This window comes from Eptesicus fuscus, chromosome 21, assembly GCF_027574615.1.
Source record: "Eptesicus fuscus isolate TK198812 chromosome 21, DD_ASM_mEF_20220401, whole genome shotgun sequence".
In the NCBI taxonomy this organism is placed as follows: domain Eukaryota; kingdom Metazoa; phylum Chordata; class Mammalia; order Chiroptera; family Vespertilionidae; genus Eptesicus; species Eptesicus fuscus.
The window spans coordinates 11,364,699-11,378,964 of NC_072493.1; the positions used below are offsets into that span (position 1 = coordinate 11,364,699).

General features: G+C 44.3%; 1 protein-coding gene across 1 annotated transcript in view; it reads right to left on the bottom strand.

The window, feature by feature from the left end:
* Nucleotides 1-14,266, bottom strand: part of WWP2 (WW domain containing E3 ubiquitin protein ligase 2) — a 135,244-nt gene that overhangs the window by 55,644 nt on the left and 65,334 nt on the right. Inside the window, exon 7 of the mRNA XM_028143253.2 lies at nt 494-621. Within this exon, the coding sequence (XP_027999054.2) occupies nt 494-621 (128 nt within the window). The remainder of the gene's footprint in view (nt 1-493; nt 622-14,266) is intronic.

The following is a 14,266-nucleotide window of genomic DNA, read 5'->3' on the forward strand; positions in this document are numbered from 1 at the left end:
GAATGCTTCCCCCCGTCCCGCCACCCCCCATCCAGTAGCAGTGTGGCTTTGCCCCTGGTCAGCCTCCCAACTGTCAACAGTGCTGCCATTTTCTCTAACTCAGCTCTTAACAACAATTCTGTTTCCTTTCTCCCTAAGTCTGATCATTTCCTTAAATTAAGGACAGAAAAAAATGTGTCATGTATAAGTAAGATATCCTCTCCCAATGAAATCCAATGTTGGTAAGAAATGAATACAAAAATCAATGTTTTTTATTTCTGTGAAAAGAAATATTTTAGAAGAGTCCTATGGAGACTAACCTTACCTATAAAGAATATTCCAGAGATAAAGAAAGACAGGTCAATGGAAAGACTGATGGATTCAAATTTATCTTGGTATTGGAGTCTTCTCTCATCCACCCCACACTGTGACATAGACAGAATCCCAACTCCACGTGAGAACAGGTTAGAGGCCACTGATTCAGTCCGGGTTGGCATTCTGGGCTGTCACTCACCTGTACCATTGGCCAAGCCACTGTGGCTTGGGTTCTTGATGGGCTGGCGGTGCCGGTTGTTAGTACCAGGACTTCGCTCGTCGGTTGCTGTGGTTGTTCTGGCTGAACCACTTGAATGTCTGTGTGTCCTGGGGGTTCAAAGTATAAAGCAGACAGATGTAAGTTACTTGGAAGAAAAAAAAAAAGAAGGTATCCCACCTAAGTCACCGTATTCCCTCTCTCGCTATTTATTGGAAGTAAGACCTTCAGTAGCCCCTGTAGTCTTTGACTCAACAGATGCTGGCTTCAAACAGAGAGACCCAGGTAAGCTTCCTTCTTGGTAAAAGCCCAGAGGCAACTTTGGGTAAACTTTTCCACTTGAAGTAAACAAATCCAGAGTGAATTGCTCCCACATCTGAAATAACTGGCAAAATATCCGGTGACCATCACATTATTTTCATTGGGCTCGAATGTAAGAAATAAACAAGAAATCACTAGACCACTGGACAGGGTACAGATGACACATTTCTCCTGGTAGGCAGAGCCCAAAAACGTATCCAAATCCATTTTCTCTTTAGTTAAAAAGACGCTTCCTTTCGGAACAGAAGTCAAGGGACATTAGACAGCTTAGCCAGTGCATATGTTGACATGTTTTAGCTAGAAAACATGACTCCACAGTCCATCCAAGTAAAAGATACAACGCAGAAAGGGATCTGCATCACAAGGAAAATGGGGGGATCTAACAACAGAGAATCTGTCTGACACCTTCGGAGAACACAAGGCAGCAGGCAGTATGTGTTCTCACATGCCTGTTGTAACCTGACTTCATTCACTCAGTGAAAATGTCTAAGTCTCCTTGCCCTTCAGTTTAGCAGTTTTATCAAAGGAGATTATTCTATTATTTAGTCATTATATAATACTTTACAGCAGTGAGATGATTTAAATAGTATCCAGTGAGCAAAAGACCACCCTCTCCAGGCAGAGGAACAAAAGTCCAGAGAACAATCTAGTCCACGTGAAAGGGGGCAGAGAGAACACTATCAACAATAAAAGTAATAACGATGACTATGGAAGTATATACTATGCATTGAGCTGCAACATTATATTCCAGGTACCTATGGTGTGCTGCACACTTTACAAACATTATCTCATTTAACATGGCAACCCTAGAAGTAGCTGACTATTAAAATGCCCATTTTGCAGATAAGGAAACAGACACAGAAAAGTCCATCAGAAAGTCAGCAACTGAGAAAACACTCATATTCAGGTACTTGAAGGTCAACAGCCCATGCTCTTTGGTTGCCGCCTGGGGTGGGAGGTCTGGACTTTAGCTGAATCCCTCCCTGGTGGTTCTTTCACTAGTCACTTAGCCAATGGTGAGATGAAGGGCTCTAACAGAAAGCTCCCCACACAGGGAGGTGCGGTACCCACCAGAACATCTCTGCTGGTCAGACTCCAGCCCCGTTGGGTGGGACAAGCCTGCAGCACAGCTAACTAGAAGGTTCCTAGGAGAATAAGAAGTGTCTCAACTGACTACCTTCTGTAGCACAAGAAACGAATTTTTCCAACAAGATGGGCATAGGCCAATGTGTCAACTGATTATCTTTAGGTGCTGAAAATATGGATGCCTTTAGCTTTTCCTTTTGTGTTTTTCTAAAATTTTCTAGCTTTCTTCATTGAGCTTGTTGTATACTTTTGAACAAGGAAGAAAACACAATTTTTAAAAAAGAAAAAAAAAAAGGTTTTTCTTGGGCCCACACAACCAAGGAAAACACCAAGAAGCCTAGCCAACGCTGGAGTCCTTCTTACCTAAAGACTGCGTGGCAGTTAAAAATGGGTAGAGAGGGCACAACTGAGCTATGGAAATAAAGATTTAATTTGGACTCTCTTTTTCCATCTTATTTTTCCCTGAGCTAATTTCATAAATCAAAAGCTGTCAACCACACCTCAGTCAAGAAAAATATTTCAAAGTCCCCACTTCATGGGAAGAAATGTTAGTATTGAGCATTTTACCACAACTCCTCATCGAAAGCAGAATGGGTGCAGACGAGTTCCAAAGGGAAATTCAGGCTTTAGCCACTGGTGAATGTGTGTATATGTGTTGAGGGCAGAGAACTTGAGAGAGATAAAGTTGGTTAATGGAAGGTTTATTTCAGCCAAGAATCCCCTTAAAAGGACAAAAAAGCCTCTCTGATTTGGTCCTCCCAGCCCACAGCGGAGGGCTGTGTCCCTCAAGGAGCAGCATGCCGTGTGGGCAGCATGGAAAATGCAACATCAGTCCCATCACACACACACACACACACACACACACACACACACACACACACACACACTCGGGCTCTGACAAGCCCCATGATTACGTCCAGTTGCCAGGCCCCTTGTCCCTCGGCAGAGCAGCTGGGCATGACAACAGGGTGGGTTCCATTACTCTCCTGGCTCCTCCCTCCCTTCCCCGAAAGGGCATGCGGTCAGAGTCGAGAGAGAATAGTTTCAGAAATGTTTAACCACTAATGATAGCAGCTTACCCTGAATGACAGGCTGGAGCAGAGCCGGGATTAGCCCATAAACCAGGGGCAGCTGGGACCACTTTGCATGAACTGCCGCCTCCCTGCCTGTGGCCCACTGCCACCCCTGCTCCCCTCACCAAACACATCCGCGCACACACACAGAGACTCTTCCTTTGCCCTAAATCTGGAGCTTCCTCTTTTTCCTCTTGAACTACCTTTAAAATGAGACTCTCAGAAGGAAGAGTAGGCCTCAATGTTTGAGGAAAATCTTCTCTTCAGCAGTTTCCTCTCTTGGAGGACTCGCTCAGCCCTTAAACGTTGGGACTGGGTCATGATTAAAAGCTGGCCCAAATGCTGAAACCGCACACCATAAGCCAAAATAGTATCAGGACAAAAGCGGGGCGATGGGGTGGGGATGAGCTGGGCTCCACCACAGACAGCCTGGCTTCAGCTCTGCCAGTGACTTCAACCTTGGCCTGATCTCCACCGTTTGGGGGGCTGGGGGGTAGCGGGGGAAGTTATGCCACCCTAAGGCAGTCAGGAGAAGGTGGAACAGCGAAACCCCACAAATGGTTTCAAGTCACCTCGTTACAGACATTCAGCTCTCTTTGCAGCATGCCCTTCTCAATGCTGGTGTATCTTTCCTTAAGTTCCTCCCCCAGAAACTGAGGCCTCCCTAAGGAATGCCAATCAAGGCCAAGGCCCTAGGAGTCTCTCTCCAAGCTCCTGAAAGTGGATCTGATGCAGGTAAGGTCCCCAGGACCGGGCTCTGGGCTATCCCTTGACATGCAAGTTTTGACATTCACAGTATTGGCCCCAGTCCTCAGCTGACCCTGACAGCAACAGCCTTGGATCCCTGGGACCTCTTGTGTTGAACTTCATAAAGGCCACTGAATTCCATTCTATCATTATTTTCTGAGCACGAGGCCCTAATCTAGGTCTAGCAACAAAACAGAAACAGTCCCTGACCTCAGGAGCTTACATCTTAGTGGGAATGCAGTGATTTATAATTTTGCTCAGATACAAATTTGTATCACACCCTACTATGCTGGTGTGTGGGAGGGAGCCACCTGCTAGCCAGTGAGCCTGGATGGCAACCTGGCATTGTCCTCCCCGTGCAGCCTTGTTGACCCCTGGCACATATGCAATACTCTATGAGGAGTAATTCAACAAACAAATTTTCTTTGTTTATTTTTTAAAAAGGAAGCCAGTCCTACCATGGGTAATGTAAGTGAAAATGAAGAGCCCAAAAAAGTGATGGCTTACAAGCCAGACACAAAATTTTTGGCTAAGTTAAAAAGTGAAATTCAAAATTTGGTGGTGACTCTAGAAACACTTAATAAATGTAAGGATTCTTCAAAGACTGGTGACACATCTCTCCCAAAAGTCAAGAATTCATGGCTGGCCCTAGCTGGTTTGGCTCAGTGAACAGAGCGTCAGCCTACAGACTGAAGGGTCTCAGGTTCGATTCCAGTCAAGGGCACATCCCCAGTAGGGAGCATGCAGGAGGCAGCTGATCAATGATTCTCTCTCATCATTTATGTTTCTATCTCTCTCTCCCTCTCCCTTCCTCTCGGAAATCAATAAAAAAATAAAATAAAAATCCACCATGTTAAAAAAAAAAAGAAGAAGAATTCATGGTTGACCAGACACCCGGCGACAGCACATTTTTCTATCTTGGGAATTGAGGCCCAGGATAGGAAATAGAGTTTCTTTGACCTCAATTCAGCCATGTTAGTCTTCGAGCTCAGCAAAAGAGAAGTTTCAGGATATAACAAGTAATAGTGGGTTTTTCTCCACTTAAAAAAAAAAAAAAAAGATGCATATGTTAAAATTGCCTAATAAAGCTCTTCTCACATTCCAAAGCAGGGGTACTTGCCTGGATGCTGGATGACTAGACCCAAGAGGGAGGCTCCCATCCTCCACTGAGGCCTTGTAACTGGGCATTGTCTTTTAATAGCAGCATGGAAACAAAACTGAGTGAGGTTGGGCCAGTTTCCAGAAAGACAGAACCAGTAAAAAACAGGCACTTAAAATAGAAGCATGGCGAAGAAATGGGAAGCGGTGATGGGAAAAGAAACGGTTTCCACCATTCAGAGAGGCATCAATAAGCAAACCTACTCCCACCTACACCCTCCTCAATTCTGACTCCTCATTCAAATGTGGATTAGAAGAAGAAAAAATAGGGAGGGGGGATAAAAAGGGGAGATGAAAAGGGAAAGGCGCAATTTTGAGTTAAAATGGGACCATTCTAGTTATTCCAAGGGTAATTTACGGCTCCATTCCACACCCTACCTCTAGCTGCCAGCCTCAGAAATGACAGGAAAGGTAAAAATAAAACTGCTGCCAAGTCTGTTCTCCATAACAGAAAGACAAATGATTGACTTTTGCCCAACCTGGAGTACAGAACAATCTTCTCAAAGGTGGCAGCTTTATGGGGCTAAAATTTTCAACTTAAGAAAGAATATACAATAAAATTGCACTCACCTAACATGATCTCACTCATTAGATCCAGAGACACAGAAGCATCGAACAGACTGTCAAACCTCAGAGGGAAGGAAGGGGAGGGTTAGAGGGAGGGAAAAGAGATCAACTGAAGGACTTATATGCATGCATATAAGCAAAACCAATGGACACAGAAAGTAGGGGGATGAGGGCATGTGCTGGGGGGTGGGAGTGGCTGGGGAGAGGTCAATGCGGGGGAGGAAAGAAGACATATGTAATACTTTAAACAATAAAGAATTTAAATTTTTTTTAAAAGTTTTAAATTACACTCATCTAATCTAATTCCAGGCTGCATGCTGGGCTTACCTGTAAAGAATGCTCAAATTTTGTTTTGGAATCTAGAATTAAAGTTACTTTTACTATTTACATTCATTATGGTATTATATACTAGTAAGTGTCTAGTCTATGAAAAATTAAACTTGAGCACAAAATAAAGATAAATTAAAAGTAACATTAATAAACAGAAGAATAGCCCTAGTGAAAATGATGAAATGCCACACACTTGCTTACATTAAGTTTATATGGCAGAGTTGACTTCAAGAAAGGGAGATCATCCAGGCAAGACTAATCTAATTGTGTGATCTCTTAAAAGCAGAGTGCCTTCTCTGGCAGATGTCAGGTGTGTATGGAAGAAGAGAAAATCAGACAAATTTGAAGTGTGAGGGAAACCTGACATACTCCTCCTGGCTTGAGATTGGGGGTATACATGAAATAAAATGTGGGTGGCCTTAAGGAGCTGAGAGAGGCCCTGAATGACAGCCGGTAGGACATGGGACCTCAGTCCCACAACCATAAGTAACTGAATTCAGCCAATGACCTAAAGGAGCTTTGAAGCAAATTCTTCCTTAGAGTTTCCAGATAAGCATGCAGCCCTGCCATCACCTTAATTTTGTTTGACCTTGTAAGACCCTGAGTAGACAATCCAGCCGGCCATACAGTGCCAGACATCTGACCTACAGAACTATGCGCTAATAAATGGTGTTAAGCCCTAAGTTTGTGATGGATTGCTACACAACAATAGAAAACTAATATAGCTTTTCAATACAAATAAAGGTCAATTTCCACAGAAGATATTAACTCTCAAATATATATTAGGTAATAGCCTCAGCCTAATTTCTTGCTGATCACCCTACCTCACTCTAGTTAGAGGGCCTTACTAGTATACAGTTATGGCATTGCCCTAGATAATCAGTGCTCATCTTACAGGGACATTTCTGTGATCCAAATGTCCTTTCTGAGACACATTTTTAAGATTCAACAATCACTTGGGAATTGGAACAACTAACCATGTGTGAGATATTACAGTTCTTAGAGGGTAACATTCTTTTCTGGTAGAGTTCAGGTACATGAACTTTACACATTCTTTTTCCAAACAAGATGTAGTTACGTGGCAACTTATCTCTAATTCCAACATTTACCTTAAAAGTTGCACAGATTTGGAAAGAATCTATATAATAAAAGCCTAAGCGACCATTACGGCACAACGACCAGTCGCTATGATGCACACTGACCACCAGGGGCAGAAGCTCAACGCAGGAGTTGCCCCCTGGTGGTCAGTGCGCTCCCACAGGGGGAGCGACCACTCAGCCAGGAGCCAGGCTCACGGCTGGTGAGCACAGCAGCGGTGGCAGGAGCCTCTCCTGCCTTTGCAGCAGTGCTAAGGAGCAGCGAGCCTAGCGGTAAGGAGCCTGCAGCTAAGGAGCAGCGAGCTGAGTGGTAAGGAGCGAGGGATCCTGGATTGTGAGAGGGATGTCCGACTGCGAGAGGGCGCAGGCCGAGCTGAGGAACACCCTCCTCCCAAATTTCGTGCACTGGGCCTCTAGTAGTCTATGATAAGAGTGCCATATGGAAATACCAATCATGAAGGAAAAAAAACCCAGATGAAACAGGAGAGACTGAGCAGGCAGTGGGAACCCACCATGTTCTTGGCAGTTAGGCTAAGCCTTGGAAAGCACAAGGCAGTCCTGATAAAAAGTCTTCCTACATCCTGTGCCCCTGAAACCATCGCTTCTCAAGAGTGGGGGTGCCAAGGAATGTAAACCAGTAGCAAGACCCACCCTGAAGTTCTGGCAAACCAGGAGCAGAAACACAAGACTCTTTCACCTCAACAAATATTTATTGAACTGCTGCTACGTGCAGCAAGGACTAATTTGGCCCTACTGGGGACACAACGATGAATAAGGCCAGGCACCTTTGACATAATGTTTGACGATTCAGCACCACTACCCCTGTACCCTTGCAAAAAAAAAAGTAAATGGAAAAATGAAGAAGTAAATCCTCAATTCATTATTCTTTTCTAAGTGTAAACAAAATGGTATAATTTAATTTAAAATAAAGCTTTTTTAAAGGCAAAAATTTTAAGATAAAATTAAAAACATACACAACTAAAGAACAAAACCAACCTGGTCCTAATCTCCCCTTCTCCTTCGCAAAATAACAATTATTCACATTATATCCTACTCTAGGTTTTTACTAGTATCATTTAACATTTTTGTCATTTTGTCTTTTAAAAAATTATACCAACAAAGACCGTATTGTAAGCTCGCAAAGTAGACCTAGCACACAGACATGCTATAAAATTCAGAGGAAAGCCAAACAGAAAACCTTCAGACAAGGTTTTTCTTGTGGACAATTCTTGTTCTCTTTACACCATTAGATGCAGAATTTTACACTCCATTATCAAATAATCAGCGAGCCAAAGAAACTTTCAAGTCATCAAGACAGAGAGAAGGCAGGCCAAACACAGACTTAATATAAAAAGTTAGTCTAGAGATGTGAAACAAAGAACACAAGACAAGGATGAAAAGGCAAGAGCATGAAAACAACACCAAAGATGTAAAAATTCACAAGAAACAATGGAAAAATATCATTGGGTGAGGATTAACAAAACAACAACCAAAAAAAGCAAAAATCACAAGAAACATAAATGGGCTAACAGTGACAGTGTAAAGATACAAGTTATCATATTGGTTTCTTAAAAATCCAGTTAAGCCCAGCCGGCATGGCTCAGTTGAGCGTCGACCTATGAACCAGGAGGTTGCGATTGGATTCCCAGTCAGGGCACATGCCTGGGTTGCGGGCTCAATCCCTAGTGTGGGGTGTTTAGGAGGCAGCCAATCAATGACTGTCTCTCATTGATGTTTCTATCTCTCTCTCCCTCTCCCTTCCTCTATGAAATCAATATATCCTATATAATAAAAACCTAATATCCTAAGTGTCTGGTCATCCAGGAGGCCATTCAACCAATCAAAGCGTAATGTGCTAATGATATGCTAAGCCACTCAACCCCTTGCTATGATGTGCACTGACCACCAGGGGGCAGACAGTCAACTGGTCGACCAGTCGCTATGACTTGCACTGACCACCAGGGGGTAGACCCTCCGACTGGTAGGTTAGCTTGCTGCTGGGGTCTGGCCGATCGGGACTGAGTGAGATGGGCCAGACACAACCTGGAGCCCTCCCGCAGTCCCTCTCTGGCTGGCCAACCTCCTGTGTGCCTCCCCATCCCTGATCGTGCACTGGTGGGGGTCCCTCGGCCTGGCCTGTGTCCTCTTGCAATCTGGGACCCCTCGAGGGATGTCAGAGAGCTGGTTTCAGCCCAATCCCGCAGGCCAGGCCAAGGGACCCCACTAGTGCACAAATTCGTGCACTGGGCCTCTAGTGTGTGTGTGTGTGTATTTAAATCCCTTTGCAAGCAACACCATCTAAAATATAAGTACCAAAAAGGTTGAAACTAAATGGATGGAGGGGAGGGGATATGCCAAGCAAATACAAAACAAAAGAGAGGTGGGATAACTATGCTAATGTCCAAACAGATTTTCAAGAATAATTGCTAAAATTCAGGTACAGTTTACATATAGTAAAATCACCCTTTTTGAAGGGTGCAGTTTAATGAGTTTTAACAAATGTACACAATCATGTTACCATCACCACAATAAAGACATGGAATACTTCCATTGCTCCCAAACTCCTTTTTTTTTTTTTTTTTTTAGAGAGAGAGTTTTTTTGTTGAGTTTTAGAGAGAAAGGAAGGCAGAGGGAGAGAGAGAGAGAAACATCAATGTGTGAGAGCAAAACACAGATCAGCTGCCTCCTGCCAGAGGATATTGCCATCTATGTATCTGTCTCATACTAGATGCCACAGTCCTTGATGTCAGGGACCATTTTTATCTTTTTCTCACCACAACCTGGCTCAGAGCCTGGCATTCATGATTGTGGAATGAATATTGCCTCAACTGCAGATTTCTGCCTTACTTCCTCGCAGTTCATAAAAAGGTCCTCACTAGCTTTCTGCAGCACACCATACCTCTCTTGGTTCATAGAGAACAAATTACCAATAAATACCTATGAAATAAACATATCTGAATAAACAAATGTATAGTCTATAATAATAAAAGCATAATATGCTAATTAGACCAGACGAAGCCGTGGTGGCGGGGGCCGAGGCAGAGGCAGCTGTTGTGGCTGCGGGGGCTGAGCCCCTTGCACGAATTCCGTGCATCGGGCTTCTGGTAATGTATAATGTGTATTTCAATTAGTAAAAACTTAATTAATTAGCATATAAAGGAATATATAATTAATCTCCACGATTACTTTTCAATAGCTGCTTTGAGAATGCAGAAGGGCTTTTGTCCATCGTCTCAATCCTATTCCTTATAAACCAACTGCTTGGAAGAGAGTGCTGTAAGCTCCTTGTGAGCAGGGACTGTGTCTTAGTTATCACTGAATGAACAAATGATTTACACTTTTCCTTTCCTTATTCCTTTCCCTTCCCCAGCAATCGTAAGAGGCTATAATAGCCACTTTAAGTAAAAGCTGCTGAGTGGAAGGCCTAATGGAAACTGTAAAAGGTGTTTGATTGAGCTTCATGCTGACATCTCCAAATAACTGCACTTCCAAATCAAGTAGCCTTGAGTCATCTTAACTGAAGGAGTCATTGGTGACCAACAATCACTGAGAGAATGGCCCATTGCCCGGAGGCTCGGCTCCCTTCCCTCCTTCACGGTTAGCTTTGCTTCCCTATACCCCTTGGGCCTCCCAGGACTCCCAGCAGTGTTCCCAGCAGAATCACGACTGCCTGAGTTTATTTTTCTTTCCTTTCTGGGCTAGGCTGTCTGCAGACACAGCTGAGGAGCTATTTAGAGCTCACCAGAGACCTTGGGGTTCTATAAGTCTCTGAGATTACACCTCTTTTAAATCTTTAGAAGTCATTAATGCCAAGGAAAGGGAGTCAATAAATGTGATATGTTTTCATCAAAGCAAGACAAAAAGGAAAAGGGGGAAGGAGGGTGCATGAAAACTCCTAAGAAGTTTGAAACTTTTACATGTAACAAAATCACTGGTTTGGGTTGGGGCGAGCTTGTTAAAACACAGATTCTGATCAACACTGGCCAACACTCACAGCTGATGATGGACAAAGACAAATTTAAGGCCTCCAGTCCTTCACCAAACACACATGCACACACATTCATGCACATTCACATATACTCCTGTGCAAAATAACTGAAATGCATACAAGAAAATTAGTCATAAAGTCCCTACACACAGCTTCTTCACCAAGAAGCTCAACTCATCCCGAAGGTACTGCACGAACCACCGACAATGGACAACAAACTCTGCAAACTCCTGCCCCACTCTCTCCTGTCTTCCCCTCTCCGCGGATTTCTTCTCACTTTCATATTAATGAAAATATGAGTGAGCCTAAAAGCAAATTCAATGCATTCTTCCACTTTTTTGTACCATTTCCCTGTATGACGTTGGAAAATCTATAGGGATTCTAGACTGAGGAGCTAGTTATTCAAGCCGCGAGAAATCTTAAGGCTGAGCTTAGGGGAGCCGCATCGTTAGGAGACAGGCCTATGGCTTCCATCTGTTAGTTGATTTCACCTTCACTCCCTGATTTCACACAATAGCTGGGGAGAAGGGAAAATGACAGGTGGCGAAGAATCAGCAAACGACAGAGGGACTCTGACATCCTGGCTTCCCACTCTTCAGACTGGAATTTCACAATCATTTCTAACCTAAAAGTAACTCTGAACCCCGCTGCCAGCACCAGCATGGATCCCCTCTGTCGGGTTCTTTTTCCCTCCATGTACACCCTACCGCCAGCTTCTCTAGTTCCTGAGTTAGCTGCCTCCACAAGTCCCTAACAACGGACAATGGACAACCACCTCTCTGCAAACCCCCACCCCATTCTCTCCCCAGTTTTTTCCTCTCGCTCATTTCTCCTCTCTGAGCTTCCCCGGCACGTGCCTGTCTCACATACAACTTGTGTATCATGAAGACTGTGGAAAGCGCTCCAGGCAAGCCCTGTGCAATGTGTGCACCATACCAGGCACACTTTATTAGATCTTCAGAACCTGGATTGACTTAGGCATGGTTCCCAAAGCCAGCCCTCATTCCAGCAAAATAAAATAAGTACTGGGGGATTATTAAAGGGTGTGGTGGGTACTCCCCGTGCCAACTAGCACACACGCTCCCAGGAGGCTCCGTGACAGCACTCTCCGCTGCTGGGATAGGAACACGGGCTGAGGACACAGGGCAGGATGGCACATCCACGGGCAGAATCCTCGGCATGCCACGTCAGCGCCCCACTCTAATCAACAAAATGGTGTTAGGCCAGCCCTCCCCGACCACCAAGATTAGTGCTGTTCTGACACATTATCTGGCAGTGACCAGCTTTCTTCTGGAACCCATTCCCCCACCTCCCAAACGAAAGTCTCAGGCCTGAGATTTTTAGGTGACAGGAATGCAAGGCCAATGTGGAACACCGACTCAGAATCATCAGCTACACTGCTACACAAAGAAATGGGGCAAAACAGAAACAAGTGGTCATTACTGAGCCTGCAGAAATCCTAGGTTCTGAAATCTGTCTGCCTCGATAGCAAACAATTTCTCCATCGTAGTTCAGTTCTCTGAGGTGGGTATGAGACACTTTTTAATTTTTTTTGCTGTGAAATATACCATGTAAACAAAAGAATACATTAAATATACATTCCGTTTAAAGGAGTACAGTAAGATGAACCCACCACCCAGGCTAAGAATTAACATTCCCAGCATCTCTAAGTTTCTGTGTGCTTTTTCCTCATTATACCCATCCCCACCTCCCCAATAATGACCATTCTTCTGAATTCAAGGTTCATTATTCCCTTCAATTTTTTATAGTTTTATTACCTACAAAGGTATTCATTAAAAAAACATATGATTCAACTTTATATTTTCTAACTTTATATAAATTACATCATATTGTATATTTGTTTTCTATGACCTGCTACTCTTGTTCAATGTTATGTTTCTGAGATTCGACCATGTTAATGCAATGATCTTGCACCCATTTTTACTATGGGACAGTACTTCATTATAGGACTATACAGCAGTTCATGATGTTAACTCTTTCTTTAATCAGACAGACCCACTGACTATGTACTAAGGCGGTCTGTCTGCAAATATATTTATGCCCTGTGAATTCTTGGTGGTTAAACCACGCTGGCTTCCATGTGGCAGACCAGATGATAAAATAACTGGAGCTGTTTCACTCGATTATTCTTTTTGTTGTTGTTGCTAATCCTCAACCGAGCATATTTTTTCCATTGAGTGGAAGGGAGAGGGAGAGACAGAGAGTGAGAGAAACACTGATGTGAGGACACAGCGATTGGTTGCCTCCCGCGCGTGCCCCAACCAGGGCCAGGGATGGAGCTTACAACTGAAGCACCTGCCTTTGACAGGAATCAAACCCAGGACCCTTTAGTCCGTGGGCCGATGCTCTAACCACTGAGTAAAGCTGGCTAGGGCTCATTCGATTATTCTTAAAGACTGGGCAAGATCTCACTGAGATATGGAGCTTTGAGGCCTTGGTCGGCAAGCAAAGGTGCCTTTGCTAGATGAACTTGGGTAGATGAACCCCTAAGGCAGTGATGGCGAACCTATGACACGCGTGTCAGCACTGACACGCGTAGCCATTTCTGATGACACGCGGCCGCTGAGGCGGCCGCATGCCAAAGATGAAACATTTGCTGCTCCTGAGGATGAAACATTTGCAAAATAATGTTTTTTCCTCAAAGTGACACACTACCCGAGTTATGCTCAGTTTTTTTGGCGAAGTTTGACACACCAAGCTCAAAAGGTTGCCCATCACTGCTCTAAGGTAAAGCCCTTACTCAGTTCCAGTTCCATGGCTTAATAAGGCTCGGGGGAAGAGGAGAGGAAAACACTGCTTTGACATTGCAATCTTCACCTTCACGGCACATCAGAGCACCTTTGATCATGGTGAATAGCACCCAAGTCCAAGAAAAACCTACCCTTCAGACAGCGAAAGCTAAATATTTAGTCTGGGAGGCAGCAGACAGAAGCCCATCATTCTCTCTGCCCTGGCAAACCAAAGACAGCAGAGGATTGCCCTTGAACCCTGAAGGTTGATTCATCACCCTCTTAACTGATGTGAATGCATCAGCAATGCCTCACTTCCTGGGTTGGGGGAGGAGGAGAGGGGTGCAATAGCCAGTCTCCAGAGCAAAGAAACCCCCACCAAGGTCACTGAACACTCCCAGTGTGCAAGGCCCTCAGACTGACACACCTCATCTCAGTTCATTCCTGCAATAACCCCATGAGGCAGGTAATATCCCCCTTTTACACCTGAAAAAACTGATGCACCAAGAGGTTTAGTGACCTGCCCAATACCCCACAGCAAGTTGTACTGGGAAGACTCCCATCCAGTCAACTGCCCTGCTACCTACCACCTGTGTGTGCACACTGACCAGCAGCAATGGGAGAGGGGTTCTTAGGGA